The sequence below is a fragment of the Periophthalmus magnuspinnatus genome, chromosome 18 (assembly GCF_009829125.3).
Source record: "Periophthalmus magnuspinnatus isolate fPerMag1 chromosome 18, fPerMag1.2.pri, whole genome shotgun sequence".
Classification (NCBI taxonomy): Eukaryota; Metazoa; Chordata; class Actinopteri; order Gobiiformes; family Gobiidae; genus Periophthalmus; species Periophthalmus magnuspinnatus.
In genome coordinates this window covers 26472003-26497746 of record NC_047143.1, presented here as the reverse complement: position 1 = coordinate 26497746, position 25744 = coordinate 26472003, and the positions used below count along the sequence as shown (strand labels likewise).

General features: G+C 41.6%; 2 protein-coding genes across 2 annotated transcripts in view; both read right to left on the bottom strand.

Annotated features, from left to right (window-relative positions):
• Nucleotides 1-2651, bottom strand: part of LOC117386113 (protein Dok-7-like) — a 28456-nt gene extending 25805 nt beyond the window's left edge. Inside the window, exons 1-3 of the mRNA XM_033983422.2 lie at nucleotides 2571-2651; nucleotides 2452-2497; nucleotides 1444-1674 (exon numbers count right to left, since the gene is read on the bottom strand). Coding sequence (XP_033839313.1) covers nucleotides 1444-1674; nucleotides 2452-2497; nucleotides 2571-2624 — 331 coding nt within the window. The 5' untranslated portion in view covers nucleotides 2625-2651. The remainder of the gene's footprint in view (nucleotides 1-1443; nucleotides 1675-2451; nucleotides 2498-2570) is intronic.
• A 1082-nt stretch (nucleotides 2652-3733) lies between these two features.
• LOC117386112 (hepatocyte growth factor activator) lies at nucleotides 3734-24944 on the bottom strand. The gene is made up of 15 exons (XM_055228815.1): nucleotides 24598-24944; nucleotides 24485-24527; nucleotides 24015-24108; nucleotides 20559-20632; nucleotides 19385-19525; nucleotides 17921-18052; nucleotides 16053-16163; nucleotides 14709-14883; nucleotides 12944-13041; nucleotides 10035-10076; nucleotides 9695-9944; nucleotides 6862-7001; nucleotides 6220-6360; nucleotides 5333-5475; nucleotides 3734-3904 (listed from the first exon to the last, which is right to left on the bottom strand). The coding sequence occupies exons 1-15, from the start codon at nucleotides 24643-24645 to the stop codon at nucleotides 3734-3736; spliced, it is 1803 nt and encodes a 600-aa protein (XP_055084790.1). The 5' UTR covers nucleotides 24646-24944.
• Between the last annotated feature and the right edge of the window lie 800 nt (nucleotides 24945-25744).

Here is a 25744-nt window from a genome sequence, read left to right as displayed (position 1 = left end):
TCCGTCTGGAGCAACTGGAAAAAACTTCACATTAATTAAACTTGAGACTTTGCCGCTTGTCGCCGTGGAGACAAATAAATGTTCCATACTGCGGAACATTACGAACACGGCAACAGCATCTTCACTAAGGATGCACCAGCTTTTTCAGTTTGAAAACAGATAACGACACTGCATCTTTAAGACTGTGGTTTGTCCTGGAACGTCCTGTTTTCATCTCGTTTTCTTTCTGTTTTCGTTGTGTATTTTGTGCGTTTTTCATTTGTTACTTTGTTTTTCGGGCGCAGGGTTTGTTATTTTGTTGGTTTCTTTTTCCGACGGCTTTAAACATTTAAGAAGAACCAGAAAGTTTTTAAAAAGTAATAAATGGCACTGAACCTTTATCGTAGTTTCTCCTTTTGAAATAAGTTTTGATTCACTTTTGGGACAGAGTACAGACTGAAAACAACATTTATTTACTTTAAACTAAAATAAAATGAAACAAAACTGATCTAAACATGTTGTGTAACTGTTACTTATCTCTGGTGTAACTACAGAACAGTTTTGTGTAAAAAAAATCCAAACATAATGAGACTTTCTGGGTCAAAAAGTCGTATTTATCAGTTTAAAAGACGAGCGATGAACTGATATTTGAAAGCCGATACTTGATACTAGTATTGGATCGGCGTGTCCTTAATCTCCATGGAGACCAGCAAGGGGCGGGCCCATCACCTTTAATACCGTGTACTTTTTCTCAGTAGTATTTCTATGATCTGTCTTGAGTTCAGGGAGGTGGTTTAATCTTTTATCTTCGGCTGCTGTTCCCTTTGAGTAAACCATGAGTCAGACTCCACCTGTAACTGAACACACGTACTCCAAATACACACTCTGAATACTTATGAGTAACTGTATCGTGGTACAGTCAGATTACAGTTAGTTTTCATGGAGGTATTTGATCGTTGGGCTGCACAGATCAGTGAGAAAGTAAAAAAGAAACGCAGCTCTAACAGTGAAACGATGGAGAGAAACAAACAGCAACAAAAATAAAGCTGTTTGTCGTGTTTTTTACACTATAATATCATGAAACGCAGTGTAAAAGTACGTGCTCAGAAAACAGTACTTTGATCGGCCCGTGTATCAGAATAAAGGACCTCAGCCCATAAACGGACAGTGTTTTGGGGTTTTTCACTTATATGTTCAAATGCATAAATAAAACATGTGTGTATATGTAACGTGTGTGTAGTGTGTATGAAGCTTCAGCTTCAGTCTCACGCCTCAGTCTCACGCCTCAGTCTCACGCCTCAGTCTCACTCTTCAGTCTCACGCCTCAGTCTCACTCTTCAGTCTCACACCTCAGTCTCACCCTTCAGTCTCACCTTTCAGTCTCACCCTTCAGTCTCACCCTTTAGTCTCATTCTTCAGTCTCACCCTTCAGTCTCACTCTTCAGTCTCACCCTTCAGTCTCACCTTCTCCCAGGCTGTATCTGAGCCGGGCGTCCCAGCCGAGCAGGACGTCCCTGGAGTCGAAGCCCAGCAGGGCGCACTGGTTCAGACAGAGCAGGGTCAGAGTGAAGGCCGCGCCCTCGTAGCACTGACCCGTCTCGACGCCGCAGATGTCCTCTAGGGTCACACTGACCCTCTCTCTGACCCCCTGGGAACGCTCCGCTTTGTCTTTATAAACCAGCAGCACAAGACAATCTGTGGACACAAAAGGACACATGTCTCCATCATGGACATGAGGAACATGGACTCAGCTCAGAGCTTTGTCTGAAGAACAAAAAGAACAAGAAGAACAAGAAGAACAAGAAGAAGAAGAAGGAGCGTTCCACGCCCTCCACACACTGATGACAGACGAGTCCTACAGCTGCACCTCTGGACTCTGAGTCTGGACCTAAAGCTGCAGTGAACTGAGATTCTGTTTATGATCAAGTGTAACTGAAATGTGGCAGGGCATCAGGGCCTTTAGCACTTTTTGCAACATTAAGTGTCAACTGACCAAACACAGAGAGCCGTTCTGAGAGCCGTTCTCCTTCACACGAGTCTTCACGCGCACAGCTGAGGCCTGAGCGCAAACAGCTGAGCCAACAGCACATCAAAGATGCGGATCACAGGCAAACCTGTGCGGAATGTGCAGCTCTACAGCCGCACAAGGCTCTGCACCACAGCGCAAACCCCCTACTGCCGCACAAACCTCCGCACAAACTGTGACAGAGGCGGTTTGACTCTGGGGCTGTGCGGACGCGCTCGAAGCTCAGATCAGCGCAGATAAGTTTGTATAAAGTGAATATAAGTGAATATAAGAGCGGACCTGTCACTGGAGCCTCTTAAACTCTTCTGTTACATCAGAGTAAACACGTGCGTCTCTGTCGTGACGCAGTTCCGTGCGCACTTGTTTACGCACAAAGCCTCGGTGTGGCACGTGGCGCAGACTTTAAACCCTCTGCTCTGTGTTTGTGTGAATCATGAGAGTTTTACCTGCGACAGGCGACGGTTTACGCAGCACGATCCACCTCGATTTCCACTGCGGAAAAACAACACAAAGTTTAAATAAAGCGCAGAGGACAGGTCCGAGTGCGCATTTACAGAGTAAGGACCTTTTTCCCGTCCCTGAGTCTGGCGTATCCCTCCACGACCACAGAATCCGTCATCTTCAGTCATGGTTCCTGACAGCTGCGCGCGCGCAGAGGACTGAGGGTCACTTTCAAAATAGCTGCGCTCTTTGGAGGCGCAAACTCGCCCCCAGCGGCACATGGAAAATGGCATGACGGGAAGTTTGTTTGTCTGTCCCACTGTCCCCCCTCCCCCTGACCGCTACAAGCCCCCCCCCCTCCCACCTGGACTGTCCCGGGACACCTGCCCCTGAGAGAGAGGACAAGACACAAGGAAATACACAAAGAAAAACAAAGAAAAATATAAAGAAATACTGAGGGAGTCTGTGTAGTACAACTGTACTACAACCAGAGGGGGAGAAGTATTAAAATCAAGTAAAAGTACAGATACAGGAGCAAAACTTACTCAAGTAAAAGTATCACATGAAAAAATCTACTACAACTACTTAAATAAAAAATACAGATACTAGAGGAAAAAAATACTGCAGGAGTTTGTGTAGTAGACCTGTACTACAACCAGAGGGGGAAGAAGTACTTTAAGTAAAAGTACAGATACAGGAGCAAGAAATACTGCAGAATTTTGTGTAGTAGAACTGTACTACAACCAGCTACAAATACTAAAGTAAAAGTATCACATGAAAAAAATCTACTTAAGTAAAAGTATTCAAGTACCTATTCAAAAATGTACTTAGAGTAAAAAGTAAAAGTATTTCACACATATTTTGAGTCTTTTAAAGCTTCAAATGTGGAGATTTTGATAAAGAATTTAAGCTGAATTTTGTTTTTATTTGTATTTTTCTGTTTTGTTCAAATTATAAACGTGTTAAAAATAAACAGCAGAAAAATACTTTTACTTTTCAGTCCTGTTCAAAAATGTAGTAGAGTAGAAAGTACAGACACTGCTCTCAAATGTACTAGAGTAAAAGTACACAGTGTAAAATGTACTTAAGTAAAGTACAGATACCTCAAAGCTCCAGTCTGTGATATTAATAAGTGAAACATTAAAACATGATTTACTTTAGTTCAATAGAAATAATCATTGTTTATTCACAGTATAAAAATGATAAGTTAAGATAAAAAACAGAAGAATAACTTTATAAAACACAAAAAACCTTTAATAAACTCTAGAGTCTCTTAAAAACACTTCATCAAGAGTTGCTTTTGCGTCCGGTCACTGAGTTGATCCAGTCCATGTAGTTGACGACTCTGGTGTAGACCCCGGGTTTGTTTGTGCGTCCGCAGCCCTCGCCCCAGCTGATGATCCCGTACAGGAAGCTGACTCCGCCCCTCGCACACGCCAGGGGCCCCCCGGAGTCGCCCTGGGGGAAAAGCGAAGATAAACAGACACGGGGCGTCACAGCTGAGTCGCACGAAACACGAGACTTTAATGAAGACGCGGCGTTTCCCTCGAGATAAACTGTAAACTGTGGCGTTTGGTTTCAGAGCGGCGTTGGACGGGGACGCTTCAGTGAGGGGGGGCGGCGAGGGGCTTCGTCCATTAGACTCATTGTTTGTTTCTTAGTCGCAGCTCGGGGTCGACAGCTGGGACGGATTTGAGTGTCAGGAGAAAACTTGAGTGATATTTTTACTGCTGTACAAATGAAACATGTTTGCGTTTTGTCCGGGTTTGGGTTTTTTCTGTGTTTCTGCGTCTGTACCTGGAGCTGGGCGGAGACTCTGGCACCGCCCACTACTCACCTGCGGCCAATCAGCAATCAAACCTACAACCTGTGGAGCACAAAGATCCGGCTCTTTGCTCCACGTTTCCAGATCGTCAGTGGTTTAGTTCTTCTCTGTTCTGTTCATAGTTCTGTATTTTCAGGAGTATCAGTCGCACCAGACAAAAAAATGCAGAATAATGAAGAAAAAAACACATATTTCACATATAAGTCGCACCCCCGACAAACTATGAAACAAGTGTGACTCATAGTCCAGAAAATACAGTACTTAGTTTGTTTTTTTGTTGTTTTTTTTTAGTTAGATTAGAGTTAGTTAGATTCTGTTTTTGGACCCACTGAACACCTCAGCCTCCGACCCAGCGTCCTACAGCCAGCGTCCTACAGCCAGCGTCCTACAGCCAGCGTCCTACAGCCGGCGTCCTACAGCCGGCGTCCTACGGTCAACTCCCTACAGCGAACTTCCTACGACCGGCTCCTACACTGAGCTCTTGTGTTTTTGTTTGTGCTAAACTCCGCTCCACTTTTCCTCTGAGTCTGTATCTTTGATCTCTCCGTCTTTACATCACATTTTGTCAAAGCTGGAATCGCACCGTCGACCTGTGGCTCAGTGGATCTGACGCTCGATGACGTTTACGTCGAGAGCAGGATTTCTGGATTTGAACCGACAACTGTTTCCATCATAATGTCATGAATGAATATATATAATAATATAATATATATATAAATATTAGACAGACACAGATAAATATGGACATGGATGGACAGAGCGATGGATGGATAGAGAAAGAGATGGATAGACAGATAAAGAGATGGATGGATAGGCATAAATATGACAAAGACAGTCAGATATAGAGACTGATAGACGGATGAATGGATGAATGAATGGATAGATAGATATATAGAGACAGATAAATGATAACTAGATAGAGACACAGACGCACGGATGGATCAACAGATGGATGGATTGACAGATGTATAGACACACAGATGGATGGATGGATAGATAATAGACAGACAGATAGACAGATACATAGACAGACAGATGTACTGGCGTCTGCGCAGTTGTACCTGGCAGGCGTCTGCGCAGCCGTTGAGTCCGGCACAGAGCATGTCGGACGTCACGTGGTTGCCGTAGACTTCAGGTTTTCTGCAGGATTCTTGAGAGATGAGTCTGACCCCGGCCTCCTGTAAAGTGGAGTATCCCTCGGCCTCTGGAAACAAACGCCGCCGTTAACACAAACGCCGGCGAGACAGCGAGAGACGCGACGATGTCCAACTGTCTGCGTCTGATGTTCACCCTGAGCATCTCAACTACAGTCTGAATGTGCTGCTTTTTCTTTTTAAAATGTCTTGAGACTTTGGTTCAGTCATAATCAAAAGTAAATGCTTAAAAACAGAACCTCCTCACGTCTGCAGTGAAAGAGCAAAGGATCATGGTCTATGTGCTTCTCTCTGGGGTTTTTTCCACAGTAACGAGTTTAAACAGAGACGTGTGATTCCACAAACTGATGGTCCAGGACGTCACTGAGACTAAAGAGGAAACATTATATTTACATAATCTGCTTTGACGCATTTTTACTCATTAATGTTTAAGACGATGAACGATTTAAAACATTTAGAGCAGGTTCACACTGTGGCCCACTGTGGCTTGGACTCAGTTTAAGTCCTAATGTAGATTTGGTTTGATCTGGTTCTAGTCTTGGTTTACTTTTGAGTTTACTTCCGGGTTTAGCTCTGGGTTTAACTTCAGGCTGGATTAGCTCTGGGTTTAATTTTTGGGTTTAGCTCCAGTTTAGTCCCAAGTTTGTGTGTGTGTGTAAGTCTGTGTGTGTGTGTGTGTGTGTGTGAGCCCGTGTGTGTGTGAGCGCCCGTGTGTAGGCTCATGTGTGTGAGGTCCTGTGTGTGAGCCCCTGTGTGTGTGAGGTCTGCGTGTTTCAGTTGGATGTGTCTCTCACTCTCGCGTATGTGTCCCCAGCCGCTGATGGTGCAGCAGGAATCATCTGGGAACGTCATCCCTTTGTCCGGGAGGCAGATGGGCCGGATGAACGGGGTTTTCCTCACGCAGCGCCCGTCCTGCTTCTTCAGCTTTATCAGAACTGACACAAACACAAGGATGAAAAACACAGCTCTAAACCCCGCCCACGAGTGCATTTCAAAAACAGGAGGACAGTGTTTCGTGATGTCACCAACTACCTTAAACTACAACGGCCACTAGAGGCAGCGAAGGCTTCGATTTAGACGTGTTTTTTACCAGAAAACTGCACTAAAGTTGCTAATAAATGACTAGAAACAGTAGATAACACTATTAAAACACCATATACACAGTTTTGTAGTGGAAAAAAAAGTTAATTTGGAGGTTTTTTTAGGGAAATACCAGACTCCGAGTCTCCTCCGGCCCGTGAAAATGCCGCGGCGCTCTATGACTGCGCGCTGATGCATGTGTGGGTTTGTGGGGGTGGGCACAGCTGTTGGGGACACACAGCTGTGCTCACAAAATCCCCCCGTCTTGAGTGAGTTTGTGGTTTCTCAAAGCGGACAAGAGGTCTCCAAGTTTATATGAGTCACTGCCGCACGTGTCCGAGCGTCCGGGAACTCACCGATGTCGTGGAGCGTGGGGTTGAACACGGAGAACTGTTTGGGAAAGATGTACTTCTCCACGCCGAAGACTTTGGTGTTGGGACCCGTGACGTTGAACCAGTGCTGTCCAAATACGACCCGGATCTGCGACTTCAACGGGCTGTGAGAAAATACAAAAACAAGGATTAAACCAGGACTGGAACGGGACCAAACCTGGGAAATATTCAGTCAATCAAAGTTTATTTCAATCCATTGAGTTGTTTCTTGTCATAAATGATGTGCTTTTTAAAAAAATCTGAAGTGAAACGAGACATTTTTAGTAGAACTTGGGTTATTTTTGTGTGTTTTCTTTACGTTTACGAAATAAATACTGACATTTTAACACTATATTTAAAGAAAAAATGACACTAAATCAATCACTGAACCAAGATTTTCCAGTGAGGGGGAAATATGATTGTTTTTCTCAAATGGCCCAGCCCTAAAACCAAGTCTGCACCCAAAAAAAAATCAAATTAAATGTAAGATTTCCTCCCACGATGCACTTTGAACTTGAGAAACTTAGAGCACATATTTCACTCTTTTAATGTTGTTTCCTTATCACAAACAAACCTGGAGTTGACATGTTTAACTCACAAACAAACCTACGTATTTAGGCTGAGTTCTTCTCTCAAACTGAAAACGCTCTGTTCCACCTTGTGATGTCATCATGTGATACAGGAAGTGCTCCGCTGTGTTTTTAAACTCCACACACCTTCATTTCTAGAATCATTTGGATCATTTCAGCTCCTGGAATTGCCACTTATCTTGACTGAACTAAAGGTAAAATGAGCTGTTAATTTGAAAAAAAAAACAACTACCACTTGATGACATCACAAGGTGGAACAGAGCGTTTTGAAGTTTGGAGATGTTACAGACTAATAATAAAGAGTTTAAATGGAAAAAAACAACAACTCCAGGTCTGTTTTTGAGGAGGAAACAGGATTAGAACATGGATTAAACCTGAGAAGAGTCCATTTTGTGTAATATCTGTCTGTTTTTTATTTATATTGTTGTTTTTGTTTGTTTATATTGTTGTTTTTAGTGGTTCATGATTCACTTTGAGCTTCTTGCACATGATTTTCCAGAGTGTTTTTTAACTGTAACTATCAACTAACCTAAACATCGAGAGCAAAACATTGTCCACGCTCTTGGACAGATGTTTATGTCTGATTACAGCTTTATAAAACTGTGACATTAAACAAAGAGCAGACGAGGGTAAATGTATGCATTCTTATGTAAAGACCATCTGGGGGCGTGGCTTGTGTTCAGGTTTTCCTCGAACTGGATGTTTGTCTAAATATAGCACGTTCATAAAGCTGAAGGGGTCAAAGTCTTTAAAGCACATGCCAGGTGAGGTGAGCGATACCAAAGCTGCAGCGAGCGAAGAGAAAAACACACGAGCGCCGCGTTTCAGACGACATCACGACATTTACAGGACAAAAATGTTTAATACAAGTGTGAGGAAGTAAAATTAATACTGTTTAGTGTAAGGTCTGCGCTTTATGGGTCCTCTTTAAATGTCTGCGCTCTACGTGTCCTCCGTCTGCGCTCTATGTCTCATCCGTCTGCGCTCTGTCTCCTCTTTATTTGAGTTCCTTCAGCTCTATACTCCACCCAGAGCCGTGAGATCAGAGGTCATATACTATAAAACAGCGCCCTCTGCCTGTCAGATCCTTACACGGTTTAAAACTCGCCTGAAAACCCACCTCTTCTCCCTGGTATTTAACACTAAACAGGACATACAGGTGTTTTATTGTTCTTTTCCTCTGTATCGTGTGATCTTTTGTTGACTTTTATGTGAAACTGTTTTGTTTTTTTAAATGTGCAACAGAAATAAACTTGAATATTGTTAAAATGCAGATTTGTGTCTTAACACTCTGAGTCCAGTCACACAGAAACGATCAAGTTCAACATTTGTGAATTAAACTTTTGGATATTTCAACAAAAAGTACAACATCAACAATAAACTGACCTTTGACCCCTTCCCCATCTGGGAGCATGACATCATCTAAAACCTGCAGACGACCGATGGGACTCAGTTTGTTGATTATTCTGTACTTTGCCATGAAATATCTACGACATTACAACAAAAATGTGTGTTTGGAGTGTATTTATTTCATCTGCTCCATCTGTTTTAAATAGATTTGTCCTGTAGAATGTGGTGATGTCATTCCTGTTGTTTTTCTCTTTTATTTCTTCTCTGGGTTCTGTTCTTTATAGTTTCAAAAGTCAGAGTTTGATGGTGGAATCTTCTGTGTAACTGTCAGATTACAGATATTTTCAACTGTTTTATGGTTAATGTCTCTGTAAATACTGGGATCAACCACGTGAAACAAAAACTGAAACAAAATAAAATAAACTCAAAACAACAACAAAAAAATATAATAAAAAACAAAAAAATCTCAACAAAAAAACAACTTAAAATAACTAAAAAATAAAGAAAATAAACTTTAAAAAAACCCTCAAAACAACAAAAAAATACAATAAAAATAACAAAAACCCAACTCAAAATAACAAAAAAAATGTAAGAAAATTAACTAAAAAAACAAACAAAACAAAAACCCTAAAAAAAAAAAAAATAATTATAATAAAAATAACAAAAAACCCAACTCAAAATAACAAAAAATAATAATAAAATAAAGGAAATTAACTTTAAAAAAAACTAAAAACTAAAAAAAATACCTCAAAATAGCAAAAAAAAAAAAAAAATTATAATAAAAAATAACAAACAAAAACCCCTCAAAGAAAAAAAAAAAATCCAATTTGTGCATCTCATAAGTTTGGACATTTCTATTTAAATCGTGTTGTTCGTACTTGCGGAAAAAGCAGTGCGCCGCCGACACCACCCAGCAGGGGGAGACGAGGGTCCCGGCGCAGAACTCCGTGTGTCCGATGTAGATGGCGACCATCCAGGGGTGTGTCCCGGGCAGCGCCGACGTTCCGCCCATGATGCGACCTCTCGGGATCCACAGACGCTTCCGGTGTTTGGTTCCACACTGAGACTTTTTAGACGCGCGGCTTTTACCCACGTTTATGATTATGGTCGTTATGCCGCGTGACGAAGCTGCGGGACAGAAAAACGACATCGCTTCAGCTTCAGTGAACTGTAACGAGCGACTACGACTAACACTGTCCGACTGTGTTTCCTAAATACCTTTATCGGATATTTGCAAGTTTGCTGCAGGCTGATTCTTCCCTGAAAGAGCAAACAGAAGCTGCGGCTCAGAAACGTCAAAACTGTGATTATTCTGACAGTTTATGTTTCAAAATTCAGATTCCTTCCACATTTTAAGCTTGTCCAAAAGCATTTTTACTTAAGAAATGTCACTGTTGGCAGGAGAATTACGTTACTTAGAGAAAACCTTATGATTTTTTTCCCAGTAATTTACAAGCTACGGCATCGAAAGATCATTAATTTATGTTTTAAATGACACAAAATTGACTCTTGTGACATTTAAATCATGTTCTAACGCCGTTTCCTCATCAAAAACAGACCTGGAGTTGCGTTTTTGTTTCATTCACACATGTTTATTATCACTCTGTCTACATCTGCAAAGCTCAAAATGCTCTGTTCCACCTCGTGATGTCATCAAGTGGTAGTTTTATCAAGTTAGCTCCTCCTACTTTTAGGTTTAGTTCAGAAAAAAATCAGCAATTCCAGAGCTGAAATGATCCAAATGATTCTAGAAATGAAGGTGTGTGGAGTTTAAAGACACAGCGGAGCACTTCCTGTATCGCCACACGATGACATCACAAGGTGGAACAGAGCGTTTTCAGTTGTAAATCTGCAGGTTTGTGCGTTAAACATGTGTGAATTAAACAAAAAAAACACAACTCCAGGTCTGTTTGTGTTGAGGAAACAACATTAGAAAAGATAAAACCGTCAAAATATCTGGAATAATAATACGCAAGTAAGTCCGGAGCAGTGGGCGGAGATAGGGGGTAGGTGAAAACAGACATTTTCTCAACATTCAAGACAACACAGGATCATTCAAACAAACATAAATCAAACAAAACACAACTTTGCGTTAGAAAATGACGAGGAATTCCTGGTATAACGAGGAAAGCGGCTCATGAAAGTGGATTTTAACTGTTCAGATTATGATTTTATTGGATTAGCCCCGCTGCCCTACCGCGGGCCTATCTATAGTGTGACGGGGTTATGGTGGAGCGGCGTCGTCTTGCTGTAAATCCTATGTTAGCGAGGACGCGGCAGACGGAGGAGCGCCGTGAGCATACCGCTGGCATCGCGTCCGAGGGTCCGCGCCAAAGCCCACTCAGAACACCAACATTTGGCTGCACCTGACGTGTTGAATCAGCCTGACTCACTCCTACGTCCCTGATCTCATCGCACTCGCTTCCTTTAAAAAAAAAGACCGTAACCTGAACCAACTTTCTAAAAAACTGTGAGTCGGCGAAGTAAAACCGTCTCAGTTTTGGCTTTCACCCATTTTGATTTATAATTAAAAGTGGAGTTGTTGTTTTGGGCAAGATCTTGAATATTTTAGCAGCGAGACAGAACAAAGAGTGAGGGAAGTTTTCAGTTTGGCACAGACAGAATTATGTGTTTATTTTTAAGGGATCCAGGTGTTTCTTTCTGATAACGATGTCGATACTTTGGCTTTAAATCAGATCTACAGTGGTCCTTGGTTTACGTTCTAAAAATAACCCACAATAAGTGAAATTCGTGAAGTATCAGCTTTATTTTTTACATTATTCTCTATGTTTTTGTCTGTAAAACCCCTCACCACACACTTTATACACTTTTCTCACACAGGCGTTAACATTTTCTCACATTTCTCTCTCGTTTAAACTCTCTCAAAGTTCAAACCTTCGTCGGCGTCTTTGTCGGTGCAGAACGTTTCATCGACATTGTGGGTTTTGTCGGGGAGAAAACAAATTGCAAACGTACAGCACTTCAGAGTCACACTGAGATCCAACGTTTATGTAAATTTGTCTGAACACATTCTGTACTGGACAGGAGACACGGCACGGAGGAGACTGATGGACAATGGTCTACAGTCCAACAGCCAATCAGGACGCACGACACAATGGTCTACAGTCCAACAGCCAATCAGGACGCAGGACACAATGGTCTACAGTCCAACAGCCAATCAGGACGCACGACACAATGGTCGCAAACGCTGTAAAAAAGCATGAAAAATTGCACACAAAAAATCTGCGAAACAGCGAGACCACGAAAGGTGAACCGCGATACAGTGAGGGACAAATATATTCTGCAAAATGGACTTTTCAAAGCTTTTAATCATTTTCTAGTCGTTTCTTCTCATTGACCCTCTCGAAGTTGTACAGTTGTCCCTCGCACAAAACCCACAATGTCGATGAAACGTTCTGCACCGACAAAGACGCCTACGAAGGTTTGAACTTTGAGAGAGTTTAAACGAGAGAGAAACGTGAGAAAATGTTAACGCCTGTGTGAGAAAAGTGTATAAAGTGTGTGGTGAGGGGTTTTACAGACAAAAACAGAGAATAATGTAAAAAAATAAAGCTGATACTTCGCGGATTTCGTTTATTGTGGGTTATTTTTAGAACGTAACCCCCGAGATAAATTAGGAGCCACTGTATTTGGACTGTTTTATGTTTGAATAACTTTTAATCGCTTATTTTCAAGACGCCATTTTGTCAATCCGTGTCCACGAGACTCTAAACCGGGACGACGGGGCCTTTTTACTCTCTCCTGAAACCGTCTGACTGCAGATGGCGCCAAAACCTGTTTAAATCGGCTGAACGGACACGAAACAGCGGCATCGCCTGACCACTGTGAGGCGCTAGTGAGCAGAGATAAAAACAAAACTAAACTTTGAGCTTGAACAAAAAAAATAAATCATTCAAAAATAAATGATCAGCAGCTGAACCTCATTGAACTATGACCCGAGCGTTGTCCATGTGGCACCAGATCAAGACAAACTAAACATTTCGTAACATAAACACTCGCTAAATGTACCTCAGATCGTTTAAAGTCGGGTCTCGTCAACATTTCCCTCAGAAAAAGTAAAAAAATGTTGTGTTTATACCAGGCGCTTTGTCTAAACATGAACTCACAGACGGGCTGGAGGCAGGAGGGGACGCTGCAGTACTCCCAGGAGATGGCGCCGTTGCTTAGAGTGTAGCACCACGGCATCTTATCCCCGTCTGGATTCCTGCACAGATGGAGAGGAGCAGGTCTGTGTGTGGCGCCCGGGCTTTAGCCGCTACGTTACATAACACGAGCTAACGGGTTTAAGACACGAAACTGAAGCTGCGCAAAAAAAAAAAACCCAAACAAAACAAATAAAAAACAGTTTCAGAATCGTCTTTTTTGATCACGCTCATTCTCTTTCACGTCTGGCAGGCTGTGGGACATGTGCCATCGCGGCTCTTTATGAGGAACGTCACCATGGCAACGGCAAAAAAGAAGACAGCAGGAGGAGCAGAGCAGCACAACGAGCAAATACACAGAGAGAAGTTTGAGCGCACAGTTTTTTTTTAGTGTCGCTGGTCATTTAAAAGTATTTTTTTTTAAAAGGTTAAAGCGACTTAAACACGGACTGAGGCTCGGAAATAGATTTTGTGCGAAGAAGCAGAAGGTAAAAGTGTAAAGTTAATCGTCACAAATGAGAAACTACTAAAACTAGAGCAGGATCGATACTAAAAAAGTGTCAAAAAAGAACCTTTAGAATCATTTTGAGCTGTATTTTCCCACACGGAGGGAATAAAGTGCTAATGTTCAGTCATAATATAAATGTAAAATATGAAGAGTTCAGCAGCAAAAACAGAACTACATTTTGTTTCTTTTTGCTGCCGTTTTCTACAAATATTAACAATGACACTGATGTTATTTTCATTCATAATATAAACACGAAATATGAAGAGTTCAGCAGCAAAAACAGATTAAAAAAATGTTTTCTTATTGTTGCTGTCTTCTTGAAATATTACTAATGACAATAATGTAATGTTCAGTCATGTTATTCAGCAGCAAAAACAGAACTACATTTTGTTTCTTTTTGTTACCGTCTTCTATAAATATCACCAATGACAATGATGTTATTTTCATTCATAATATAAATGCGAAATACAAAGAGTTCAGCAGCATCTTTTTGTTACGGTCTTCTAGAAATATTAACAATGACAATAAAGTAAAATATGAAGAGTTCTGCAGCAAAAGGAGCCAAAAAATGATTAGTTTTGTTACCGTCTTCTACAAATATTAACAATGACAATAATGTAATGTTCAGTCATGTTATAAATGCAAAATTTGAAAAGTTCAGCAGCAAAAATAGAACCAAAAAGTGACTTAAACACTGACTGGAGGCTCGGAAATAGATTTTGTGAGTGGAAGCAGAAGGTAAAAGTGTAAAGTTAAAGGCCAGAAACAAGATATTAAAACTAGTAACGAAACTAGATACTCAGGGGCAGGAATCGATACTGAAAAAAGTCCCAGAAATGAACCTTTCCTGAAGCTTTAGAATCATTTTGAGCTGTATTTTCTCAAGTATAAGACAAATAGATGAGTAAACAATGAATCTACTGGACACTGAGGGATTACACAGATAGAACTGTACAAAAGAACAAAGTACGACGATTTAATATGGAAAATCACAGTGTATCGACTAAAGAAACAGCGTTTTTTATGATAATATTGGTATCAAAATCAGTATCGAGTCTATTCCGTAGCATCGAAATCACGTTCCTGACACCACTAATAAATAAATGTTAAATCACACTGTTTTCTCACATTTGTGTCTTTTACTTCTGCTCCTCTGCCTCACACTGGCACGGACCTGCTCGCCCAAACAGTGAAGCGACTCGTCATGATGTAACCACGCACCTGCAGTAGGCGTGTCTCCCCAGGCCCCTGAGCGTCGAGGCGGCCACGGTCCCCACGTGCAGCTCGTTGTACAGCAGGTCCGAGTCCCAGGGCAGACAGGGGGCGCCGGAGAGCGTGGTGCCCCCCAGGCCCCTGTAGCCGGCCCCTCGCCCGCTGTAGCACTCGGCCCTCGGCTCTGCACAGATCACAGCGTCACTCCGGGTTCAGCGGCGCCGTTTCCTCGCGCTGATGAGTGGTTTTGTAATTCACTTTTCCTTTTTGCGTTTCTGTGTCTGAGCTTGTTCTTGTGTTTGTGTTAACGACCACAGCTGCAGCGCCGACACCAGACTCATGTACACACTTGTTAATCAAACACAGGACTGAGGCGCATTTACACAGTGATGCAACGAGTCTTTAGGAAGTATGAATGTGAAATATAAAGAGTTCAGCAGCTAAAATAGAGATTCAAAATGTTTGTTTTTTTTGTTACTGTCTTATACAAATTATACCAATGACAATGATGTAAGGGGTTAGTCATAATATAAATGTAAAATATGAAGAGTTTAGCAGCAGAAGTAAAACTAAAAAATGACTTTTTTCCATCTTTCACAAACGACACTGTTCAGTCATATTGTATAAATGTAAAATATAAAGAGTTCAGCAGCTAAAATAGAGATTAAAAATGTTTTCTTTTGTTACTGTCTTGTATAAATATTACCAAAGACAGTGGTGTAAGGTTTAGTCATAATATAAATGTAAAATATAAAGAGTTCAGCAGCTAAAATTGAGATTCAAAATGGTTTTTTTTGTTACTGTCTTATACAAATTATACCAATGACAATGAGGTTATTTTCAGTCATATTATAAATGTAAAAAATGAAAAGTTCAGCAGCAAAAACACCTTAAAAACGTTTCCTTTTGTTACCGTCTTCTATAAATATTACCAAAGACAGTGATGTAAGGGTTAGTCATAATATAAATGTAAAATATGAAGAGTTTAGCAGAAGTAAAACCAAAAAATGACTTTTTGTTTCCATCTTTCACAAACCACACTCATATTATATAAATGTAAAATATGAAAAGTTCAGCAGCAAAAACAGAGCATAAAAAGTTGTTCTTTTTGTTACTGTCTTCTACAAATATTACCAAAGACAATGATGTAAAGTTCAATCATAATATAAATGTAAAATGGGAAAAGTTCAGCAGCAATAACAGAACCAGCTTATTCTTGTGTTTGTGTAAAATACAAGAAGTTCAGCAGTAAACCAAAAAAAATGATTATTTTTGTTACTGTCTTCTACAAATATTATGATGAACTCTCTGTATATATATTTTATTTTATATTTCAAACCGTCCGCTCCTCACCCAGGCTGCAGTCGGCGCCGCTGTATCCCGGGCGACAGTAACACACTTCTTCTCCTGTTGAAGTGATGATTCTGCACAAACCTTCGTTCTGACAGGGATTGGACCGACACGCTGAAAACACAAGTCCATTTTGTGTTAAGTGTCACAGTCAAAGTCGTCATGAAAGAAACAAACGCTCGTTTTGACCTGGTTCCACTTAAGAATGTGGATCTGACGCCTTTGAGTTTTTATTAAAATGCAGTAAAAAAATAAAAACTTCAGTCAACCCCAGATTGAACCGATATGAAACTTAAATGTAAAATATGAAGAGTTCAGCAGCAAAAACAGAACTACATTTTTGTTTTTTATTACCACCTTCTACAAATATTACCAATGCCAATTGTGTAATGTTCATCAAATGTAAAATATAAAAAGTTAAGCAGCAAAAACAGAGACGTTCTACAAATATTACTAATGGAAATAATATAAGTGTCATCAAATGTAAAAGTTCAGCAGCAATAACTTGTTACATAAATCACACTTATCTCTTCTTTTGAGCAGTGGTGTCTAAAGTTTTTACCTCGTCCCAAATGACTGCACATGTAAGAGATAAGATCTATGGAGTGGTGGTATGTTTGGGCGTTTCTACGGGGCCACGCCCACTCCATCCCGTTGCCATGACGCCAAACAGTCCCACCAGTCGACAGCACCTCGAGGACCCGGCGGGCGTGTCCTCGTCTGAGTCACCGTGAGTCACTTCATGGAGCTTTTCTTCCACAGTGTGTTACTCTGGTTACTACGGCGACGTGATCAAAGGACGGGCGGGGCCTGGACGCCGCTGTTACCGGGACGACGCCTGATATTTAGAGTTTATGAGGCGTGAGGAGAGCGAGAGTCTGAGAAACGCCACGAAACTGCTCGAGTTTGACAGAGGAAGAAACGAACAGATACTGGAGCGAAAAATACTACAGTAAAAGTAAAAGTATCACATGGAAAAATGTATTTCAGTAAAGTATTAAAGTACCTGTTTAAAAGAGTAAAAAGTAAAAGTATTTCACACAGATTTTGAGTCTTTTAAAGCTTCAAATGGTGATTTTGTTAAAGATTTGAGGTGAATTAAAGAAAAAATTAAATCAATACTTTTTTCTGTCTGTTTTTATTTGTATATTTTTGTTTTGGTACTTTTTACTTTTTAGTTTTCAGTCCAGTTAAAAAATGTAGTGCAGTAGAAAGTACAGATACTGCTCTCAAATGTACTCAAGTAAAAAGTACCACTGTAAAATGTACTTAAGTGAAGTACAGATACCTAAAATGTACTTAACTGTTCTTTTTATCTGTGACTAAAAGGTTTTTATTCTGCACTTTTCTCCTTTAATGTTGATTTTATGTTGATTATTTCTGATTATTTATGTTTTTATTTGTTGTTTTGTCTTTTTTTATTTTGTAAAACACTTTAACTTCCCCCGTGTTCCAGTTGTACTGTACAAATAAACTCGCCTCGTCTTAAGTGCAGTACTTTATGACTTTTACTTCGTTACGTTCCACCACTGGATTGTGATACTAAGGATTTGATACTCGATACTGATTCCAATACCACGATTATAATAAAAACTCTCTGTTCTTTAGTTCCATGTTGGTCCATTGGTTCTAAAGTTTCAGTAAAGGTTCATTTCTGTTCTGTGAATGGGACTTTTTTAGTATCGATTCCCGCTCAAATGAGTATCTAGTTTCGATACAAATTTTAATATTGAAAAGTATCAGATTTTTGATGTTTCTTCGATGTTTTTAACGGCCCTGATTCCCTCCATGTTTAACCTTATAAAACCTGCTCTTCAAACAAAAGTCCATCCTGCGTTTGACTCTGTCCCAAACAGAACCACGTTCCTCACCGCTGTAGTGCGCTCGCTCACAGCGGCGCTCCCCCGACACACACGTGCACTGTTCCACGTTACGGAGGTGGATTCGTCCCCAAGACTCTCCGGTGTCATAAAACCTCAGGTGTAGAGTTTCGTAGCACTTTTCTGAAAAGAGCAGAAAAAAATCACATAAAAGACGGAGATGTGAAACCTGAGACGTAAAGAAAGAAAGAAAGAAAGAAAAAGAAAGAGTCGGCACAAACGACACGACGAGATCTGCAAACTGAGGACGAGTGTGAAGAAAAGTCTAATACACGGATTTATACAGAGTGTTTTACAGAATAAGAAAGACCGTGGTCCCGTTTTAGTCCCGCTTTAGACCTGGTTTAGTCCTGTGTCTTCAGTTTTGAGTTCTGGACGTTACAGTCGTCTGTCCCACTGGAGACAGGTGGACACTTGTTTTCCAGGTGTTTTCTGAATAATCATCTCGTCTCCTCTTGTCTCGTCTCTTCTCGTCTCGTCTCCTCTTGTCTCATCTCGTCTCGTCTCCTCGAGTCTTTTACCGTCGGACACTTTGGCTCCACTTTGTCTTTTCAGGACAGAGACAAACGTCTGTGTGTCTTTTGTTTTTTGTCCCAGATCCTCCAAAAAAAAAGTCTCAGTGGGAGTTTGAACAATTAAAAACAGGCTCATTTTTTTGTATTTTTCCAAACTAAATATGGTTTTAATTTCATGACGTTGTGAAAGAAAATCTGAAATACACGAGTGAAAAAGAGGTAAAATCTCCACAAAATGTACTCAACTTAAAGTAACGGTACTGCAGAATAATATTACTCAAGTAGAAGTACAAAGTAGAAGTACAAGAGAAACAAGTGAAGCAAAATCTGATCATAATTTGAAGTGAACGTAAAGATAAAACTCAAAATAATGCAAAAAAAGGACAAAAGTAGCTCAGTTGTTGTTGTGTAGTGAGTTTGTCGTCTGATCCAAAGGTTTGTGGTTCAAATCCCACAAATTAATGCTGTTGTTGTGTCATTGGGCAAGACACTGAACCCCAGAGTCTGTGTGTGGTTTAAAGAACTTTGTGAGTCTTGAAGATGGAAAAACTCAATAAAAATGTGAGTTATAATTTGTAACTGTGACAACTACTGTTAAACTACTGTTCAAACCCAAAAGCTCAAAACAAAAGCAACAAAAGTACTTTGCACAGAAACTGGACTTTAAAAAGTACCACTGTATTTATTTTTTATATTTATGTGTATATTTGTAATACATTTAATTAATACAAAATACTGTAACTGCAATAATTAAAAGTAAAGCCCAGTGTTTGAAAACTACTGTATGTACATGTATCTGCGTACATGTGTCTGAGTACATGTATTTGAGTAGTGTTTTATTGCAGTACTGCTGGTAGTACTGGTAGTACTCCTGGTAGTACTCCTGGTAGTACTGTAGTCCTGGTAGTACTGGTAGTACTGGTAGTCCTCTGATACTCACTCCGCTCACACAGTCGTCCGCTGTGGCTCTGGGGGCAGGTGCAGTCGAACGCCCGGCTGTGGGTCACTGAGCACAGGCCGCCGTTCTGACACGGGCCGGACGCACAGGGGTCCACGGTCCGTCTGGAGCTGTGGACGACGACTGGAAAAGAAACAAAACGTGAAATGAAACGTCAGTCACTCGTTCTTCATCGATTTATTATTATTTTTCATCTTCTACTGTCACAAACTCAGAGGAAAGAGACAAAACATTTAAACAAACAAACAAACAAAAAATGAAACAAAGAACATCTCACACATGAAACAACCACAGTCTGAGGACGTCAGGGACCAGCCTCCTGAGAGTCCTGGTTTAGTCCTGGTTTAGTCCTGGTTTAGTCCTGGTTCAGTCCTGGTTCAGTCCTGGTTCAGTCCTGGTTCAGTCCTGGTTCAGTCCTGGTTCAGTCCTGGTTCAGTCCTTGACTGACAGAACAGAAGTCGTTTATAAAGACGACCCTGAGCTGATGAACAAACGAGAGGCAAGAAAAACAGAGAGGGAACAAAACAAAAAAAGGAACGGAACAGACTGGAAAACGGAGCCAGACTGAGGAAAAACATGAAAACAGAAAGAACCAAGGACTAAACCAGGACTAAACCGGGACTAAAACAGGACTAAACCAGGACTAAACCAGGACTAAACCAGGTCTAAACCAGGACTAAACCAGGTCTAAACCAGGTCTAAACCAGGACTAAACCAGGACTAAACCAGGTCTAAACGGGACTAAACCGGGACTAAACCGGGACTAAACCGGGACTAAACCAGGACTAAACCAGGTCTAAACCTGGTGAATCAGTGTTTCAGTTTTGTTCAGTTTAAACCTGATCATGTGACTCAGGCCTCGACTTTGACGATGTTTAAATCCAGACTCTTCTGTTTATCTGTGACTCAAAGTGTTTTATTCGGCCTCTTCTGTTTTAATGTTCATTTGATGCTGATTATTTCTATTTTGATTTATTGTTTTGTGACTTTAATGTCTTTCTTATTCTGTAAAACACTTTGAATCACTTTGTGGACCAGTTGTTCTATAGAAATAAACTTATGTGACATTTTTGAGGAGCATAAAAAGCAAAAACAAACTCTCCTGTTAAACTTCACCAAACATGATCCTTAATAGTCGAGTTCATTTAAAATTTACCTCCAGGTTGTTGTTTTTCTTGGACACAGAAGCCATATTTCCGATCACGATCAAAATTATGCGTCAGAGAACACCTGCAAAAACATAAATGTCATTATTAGTACATGTTTTTGTGAGTATTCCCTGCACCTCGGTGACCTCATGCCTCAAACTCCCAAAACATCCACACTTTCCTGCAAAACATGGACATTTCTCCACGTGCAGAAAGCTCCGCCCCCCGCTCCAACACGCCGAGAGCAGCCCGAATACCTTCCATTTGTATCTAACGTCTCAACTATTTATTTGAGAACCAATAAACACGTTGTGGAAACAGTAAAAAAAAACGGCGATGTCATCAAAAATCCGCAGTGTGACTCCGGCGTTGAGCAATCGGGGAACTGCGTCTGACGATCATGACGGCGCTGGTGGTTTTACTCTGTGGTTTACGTCGCAGAGCTGCACAATTTTGGAAAAAAAAAAAAATCAAATTGGGGTTTTTCTGACGCGTTTGATTTGTGGCGTGTTTCGAAGTATCACGACGAATCGCAGCGTTTCAGAGCGGGTTTGTCGAGGGCTAAACGGCGTCACCAGAGTTTAAAACAGTGATAAAAAAAAGGATTTATCGTTTTAGCAACTGCAAACTTTGTGATTTCATAATTTCGTATCTTAAATTATGAGCTCGGGCGACGGTGGCTCAGTTGGTAGAGCGTTTGTGCACTGATCAGAACACGGAAAAGAAAAAAAAATGTGATCATGGTCGTTTAGGTTTGGTTTAGGAAGTACGCAACCTTTGTAGTACGCGTCCTCGGTCGCTCAAACTTGATTTTGATACTAAAAATGAGCCTCCGTGTCGATTTTAAAACACAAAACTGTCATTTTTAACACGACATAACAGTTTTTGCTTATTATACGACGTGATTTTACAGTCGTTCTGATAAAACTCAAGATGAAACTGTTCAGAAAAGGTCAGATTTGAAACGGTAAATAGTCACATCCAGGGCCAGTCCGAGCTTTCAGGGGGCCCTAGGCTGAATTTGTCTCTGGGCCCCCAACAGCGAACAACATTCTGACTCTGCTCTCATCACTTTGAGTAATTATATTTGTGTTTATTTGACCAACATCAGACCAAAAACGATGAAAAATGTCACAACTACCACAGTCACAAGAACAGAACACAAACAGATAAGGGGGCTCAAGATTTTTTTTTATTCTAGACATTTTTTCTTCTTTTTTCTGGTGGATTTTAATGTGTTCCAGTTGTGACAGTGTTTCTTACATTTACATTATGTGGGGTCCTAAACACAGAGCTGCCCTCACGTCTGCCCGACTCAAAAACAAACGTAGTAACAGCAGATATTTTAATACTAAAGATATAAAACAAATTTGAGAGAGATATTTATGCTGCTGCAAACACACAAGCCCTGTGTCCAATAAAACTCGATATATTATTTTCAATATAAATGTGTGGGGTGTTGGGGGCCCCCTGCTGGCCTTGGGACCCTTAGCAGCTGCTCAATCTGCTTAAAGTCTGAACCGGCCCTGGTCACATTTTTATACAGTGCTTTTCCACTTTTAAACCGGTTTACATCGATGATCCGCACACACATTCACACACCAGTGCACACAGACACTGGGGCGAGGTGGGTTAAGTGTCTTGCTCAAAGACACAACAACAGCACTCATTTTCTCTGTGAGCTGGAATTGCACCGTCAACCTGTTTTTTCCTGTATCGATACTTGTTCAGTTGAGTATCTAGGTTTGTTTCTCGCTTTAGCATCGATTCGTATCTGATTTTTTACACTTTTGTCATTCACACCTGGGCTGCTCCCACTCACTCTTTCACTCTCACTCTTTCACGTTCACTCTTTCACGCTCACTCTTTCACGCTCACTCTTTCACGTTCACTCTTTCACTCTCACTCTTTCACTCTCACTCTTTCACTCTCACTCTTTCACTCTCACTCTTCCACACTCACTCTTCCACACTCACTCTTTCACTCACTCTTTCACGCTCACTCTTTCACGCTCACTCTTTCACGTTCACTCTTTCACTCTCACTCTTCCACACTCACTCTTTCACTCACTCTTTCACTCTCACTCTTTCACGCCCACTCTTTCACGCCCACTCTTTCACGCCCACTCTTTCACGCTCACTCTTTCACACCCACTCTTTCACGCTCACTCTTTCACTCTCACTCTTTCACGCTCACTCTTTCACGTTCACTCTTTCACTCTCACTCTTTCACTCTCACTCTTTCACTCTCACTCTTTCACTCTCACTCTTTCACTCTCACTCTTCCACACTCACTCTTCCACACTCACTCTTTCACTCTCACTCTTTCACGCTCACTCTTTCACGCTCACTCTTTCACTCTCACTCTTTCACTCTCACTCTTTCACTCTCACTCTTTCACTCTCACTCTTCCACACTCACTCTTCCACACTCACTCTTTCACTCTCACTCTTTCACTCTCACTCTTTCACTCTCACTCTTTCACGCTCACTCTTTCACGCTCACTCTTTCACGCTCACTCTTTCACGCTCACTCTTTCACGCTCACTCTTTCACGCTCACTCTTTCACTCTCACTCTTTCACGCTCACTCTTTCACGCTCACTCTTTCACTCTCACTCTTTCACTCTCACTCTTTCACTCTCACTCTTTCACTCTCACTCTTTCACTCTCACTCTTTCACTCTCACTCTTTCACTCTCACTCTTTCACGTTCACTCTTTCACGCTCACTCTTTCACTCTCACTCTTTCACTCTCACTCTTTCACGCTCACTCTTTCACTCTCACTCTTTCACTCTCTACTTACCCCAAATGGCCCGGACACACCCACTTTTATCCTACAATTATCCCACGATATGTCACAGTGTTTTTTTATTTTCCCAAACTTAAGTCTCGGGGTTTTGAGTGAATCTTAACGGGATTAAAACGTGTTTGGAAAAAGTCTGGGTTTGGCACAGATCATAAAGACGGAGTGTGTGAAGCATCTTTGTGCGGTTAAACACAAACACCAGCGTAATGTTACTCACTGTCGCTTTTCTTCAGTTTGGTTATTTGCACAGAGATTATAATCCAACACACACACACACACCCCCCCCACCCCCCACACACACCCCCCACACACACTATTTCAAGACAATACAAGAAAATAACTTAAGTCTTGTAGATGTAAAATGTTACTGTATAATTATTTGACATTAATCGCCATGGTAACCAGCTATTTCTGTCTCAGCTCCAGATAATCACAGAGGAACTGATGTCGAGAGAAAGAGCGTCAAAACTCTACTGGACACACACACACGTCATACACACACACACGTCATACACACACACACGTCATACACACACACGTCATACACACACACACATCATACACACACACACGTCATACACACACACACGTCATACACACACACACACGTCATGAGTGAGTCTGGGCCGAGCTCACACTCTCGGGGCAGAGGACTCACCAGGGCCTGGAGGACAGAACAGTGATGCAGCGATGATGGACACGTCCCCCCTGACGAAACGGGAACTTACACTGTCGCCCTGTCGTAGTAAACACTGACACACACACACACAGAGACACAGAGACACACACACAGACACACACACACACAGACACACAGAGACACAGAGACACACACAGATATGACGTCAGTGATGTTACAAATAGAGGATTTAAACAAGACAAAGTACAAATACAGTTAAACTGAATGTACAACTCAGGAGAGTCTGACATGACGTTACATGAGTCTGATATAATCATAACACACACACACACACACACACACACACACCCCTACACACACACACACACCCCCACACACACACACACACACACACACACACACACACCCCCACCCGCACGCACCCCCACCCACCCACCCACACACACACACACACACACACACACACACACACACACACACTCTCTTACCTGTGTCACTGGGGCTCAGCTCTGACCTGGACGTCCTTAAACTCTAAAAACAGAACAGGCTCATTTCATTTTTATTTCGACACAAATAAAAAACAAACTGAAGTTAAACTCACCGCGCGCGCGCTCAGGGCGCAGGACAAGAGCAGCGCCGCGTAAAACATCCCGGGACCTGGAGCCTCTTCCGCGAGTCGAGTCCACGTCTGTGAGTCGAGTCCACGTCTGTGAGTCGAGTCCACGTCTGTGAGTCGAGTCCACGTCTGTCACGTTATATCTGTGAGTGTGAGCGCGCGCTCCTGGCGCGTGGACATAGGAAACGTGAGAAACTCTGCAAGTTTGATCCTGCGCAATATCAGCGCTATTGTGTAAACTCTGCGTCATTTAGGCTGGTCTGTGCGGAGGCATCTTCAGCTCGAGCTTCACGCCACGGGAGCCCACGGCACAGCCTCCCCGGAGCCTCCACAGAGCCGCAGGACACGAGTCCCCAGAGAAGAGGCGGGACACCGGAGCAAACCCCCGCCCCGTGCGGGCTGTCCCGGGACAACAGCTCAGGTGTCCTGGGTCTGTTCACGCGCGCTGTGGACTCAGATGGACCTGGCCCCAGAGTCTCACGTGGATCAGAGACAGGGCTCGAGCTTTAAGGGGCCAGTGTGTGAAGAAGATCAGACTGAAAACATCCAGAAGGAAACAACAGGAACAAGAGCAGAACACAAACCTGAGGAGGGTCCAGAGTTTCTGGTGGATTTTAATGTGTCCAGGTGTGACAGTGTTTTACATTTACATTGTGTCGGGTCCTAAACACAGAGCTGCCCTCAGCTCTGCCAGACTCAAAAACAAACTAGTAACAGCAGAGAACAGTTTCCTCCTATAAATATAAAACAAATGTCATAGTTTTAGAGGATATTTATGCTGCTGTGAACACACAAGCCCCGTGTCCAATAAAACTTCATACATTACACTGGTCAACATTACATTTTTTGTCTAAGATTTTTTAGCTGATTTAGGATCATTTTGCTGAATCCAAAAATCACATTGGTTTTGCTCGATCAGCTCAACGTTCTGAACTAAGCTACATATTTGTTTTTGGACGATTTTGTTTACATGTGTGAGTATTTTCAAGTCACATGTTGCAAAATTCTGTTATATTTCTCACTATAAACAGATTCTGAAGATTTTGCATGTGCCAACTTATGAATAATTGGTTTTTTTTTTTATATATATTATAAGTGAATGAAATGGCTTTGACTAGAAGATCTTGCAAAA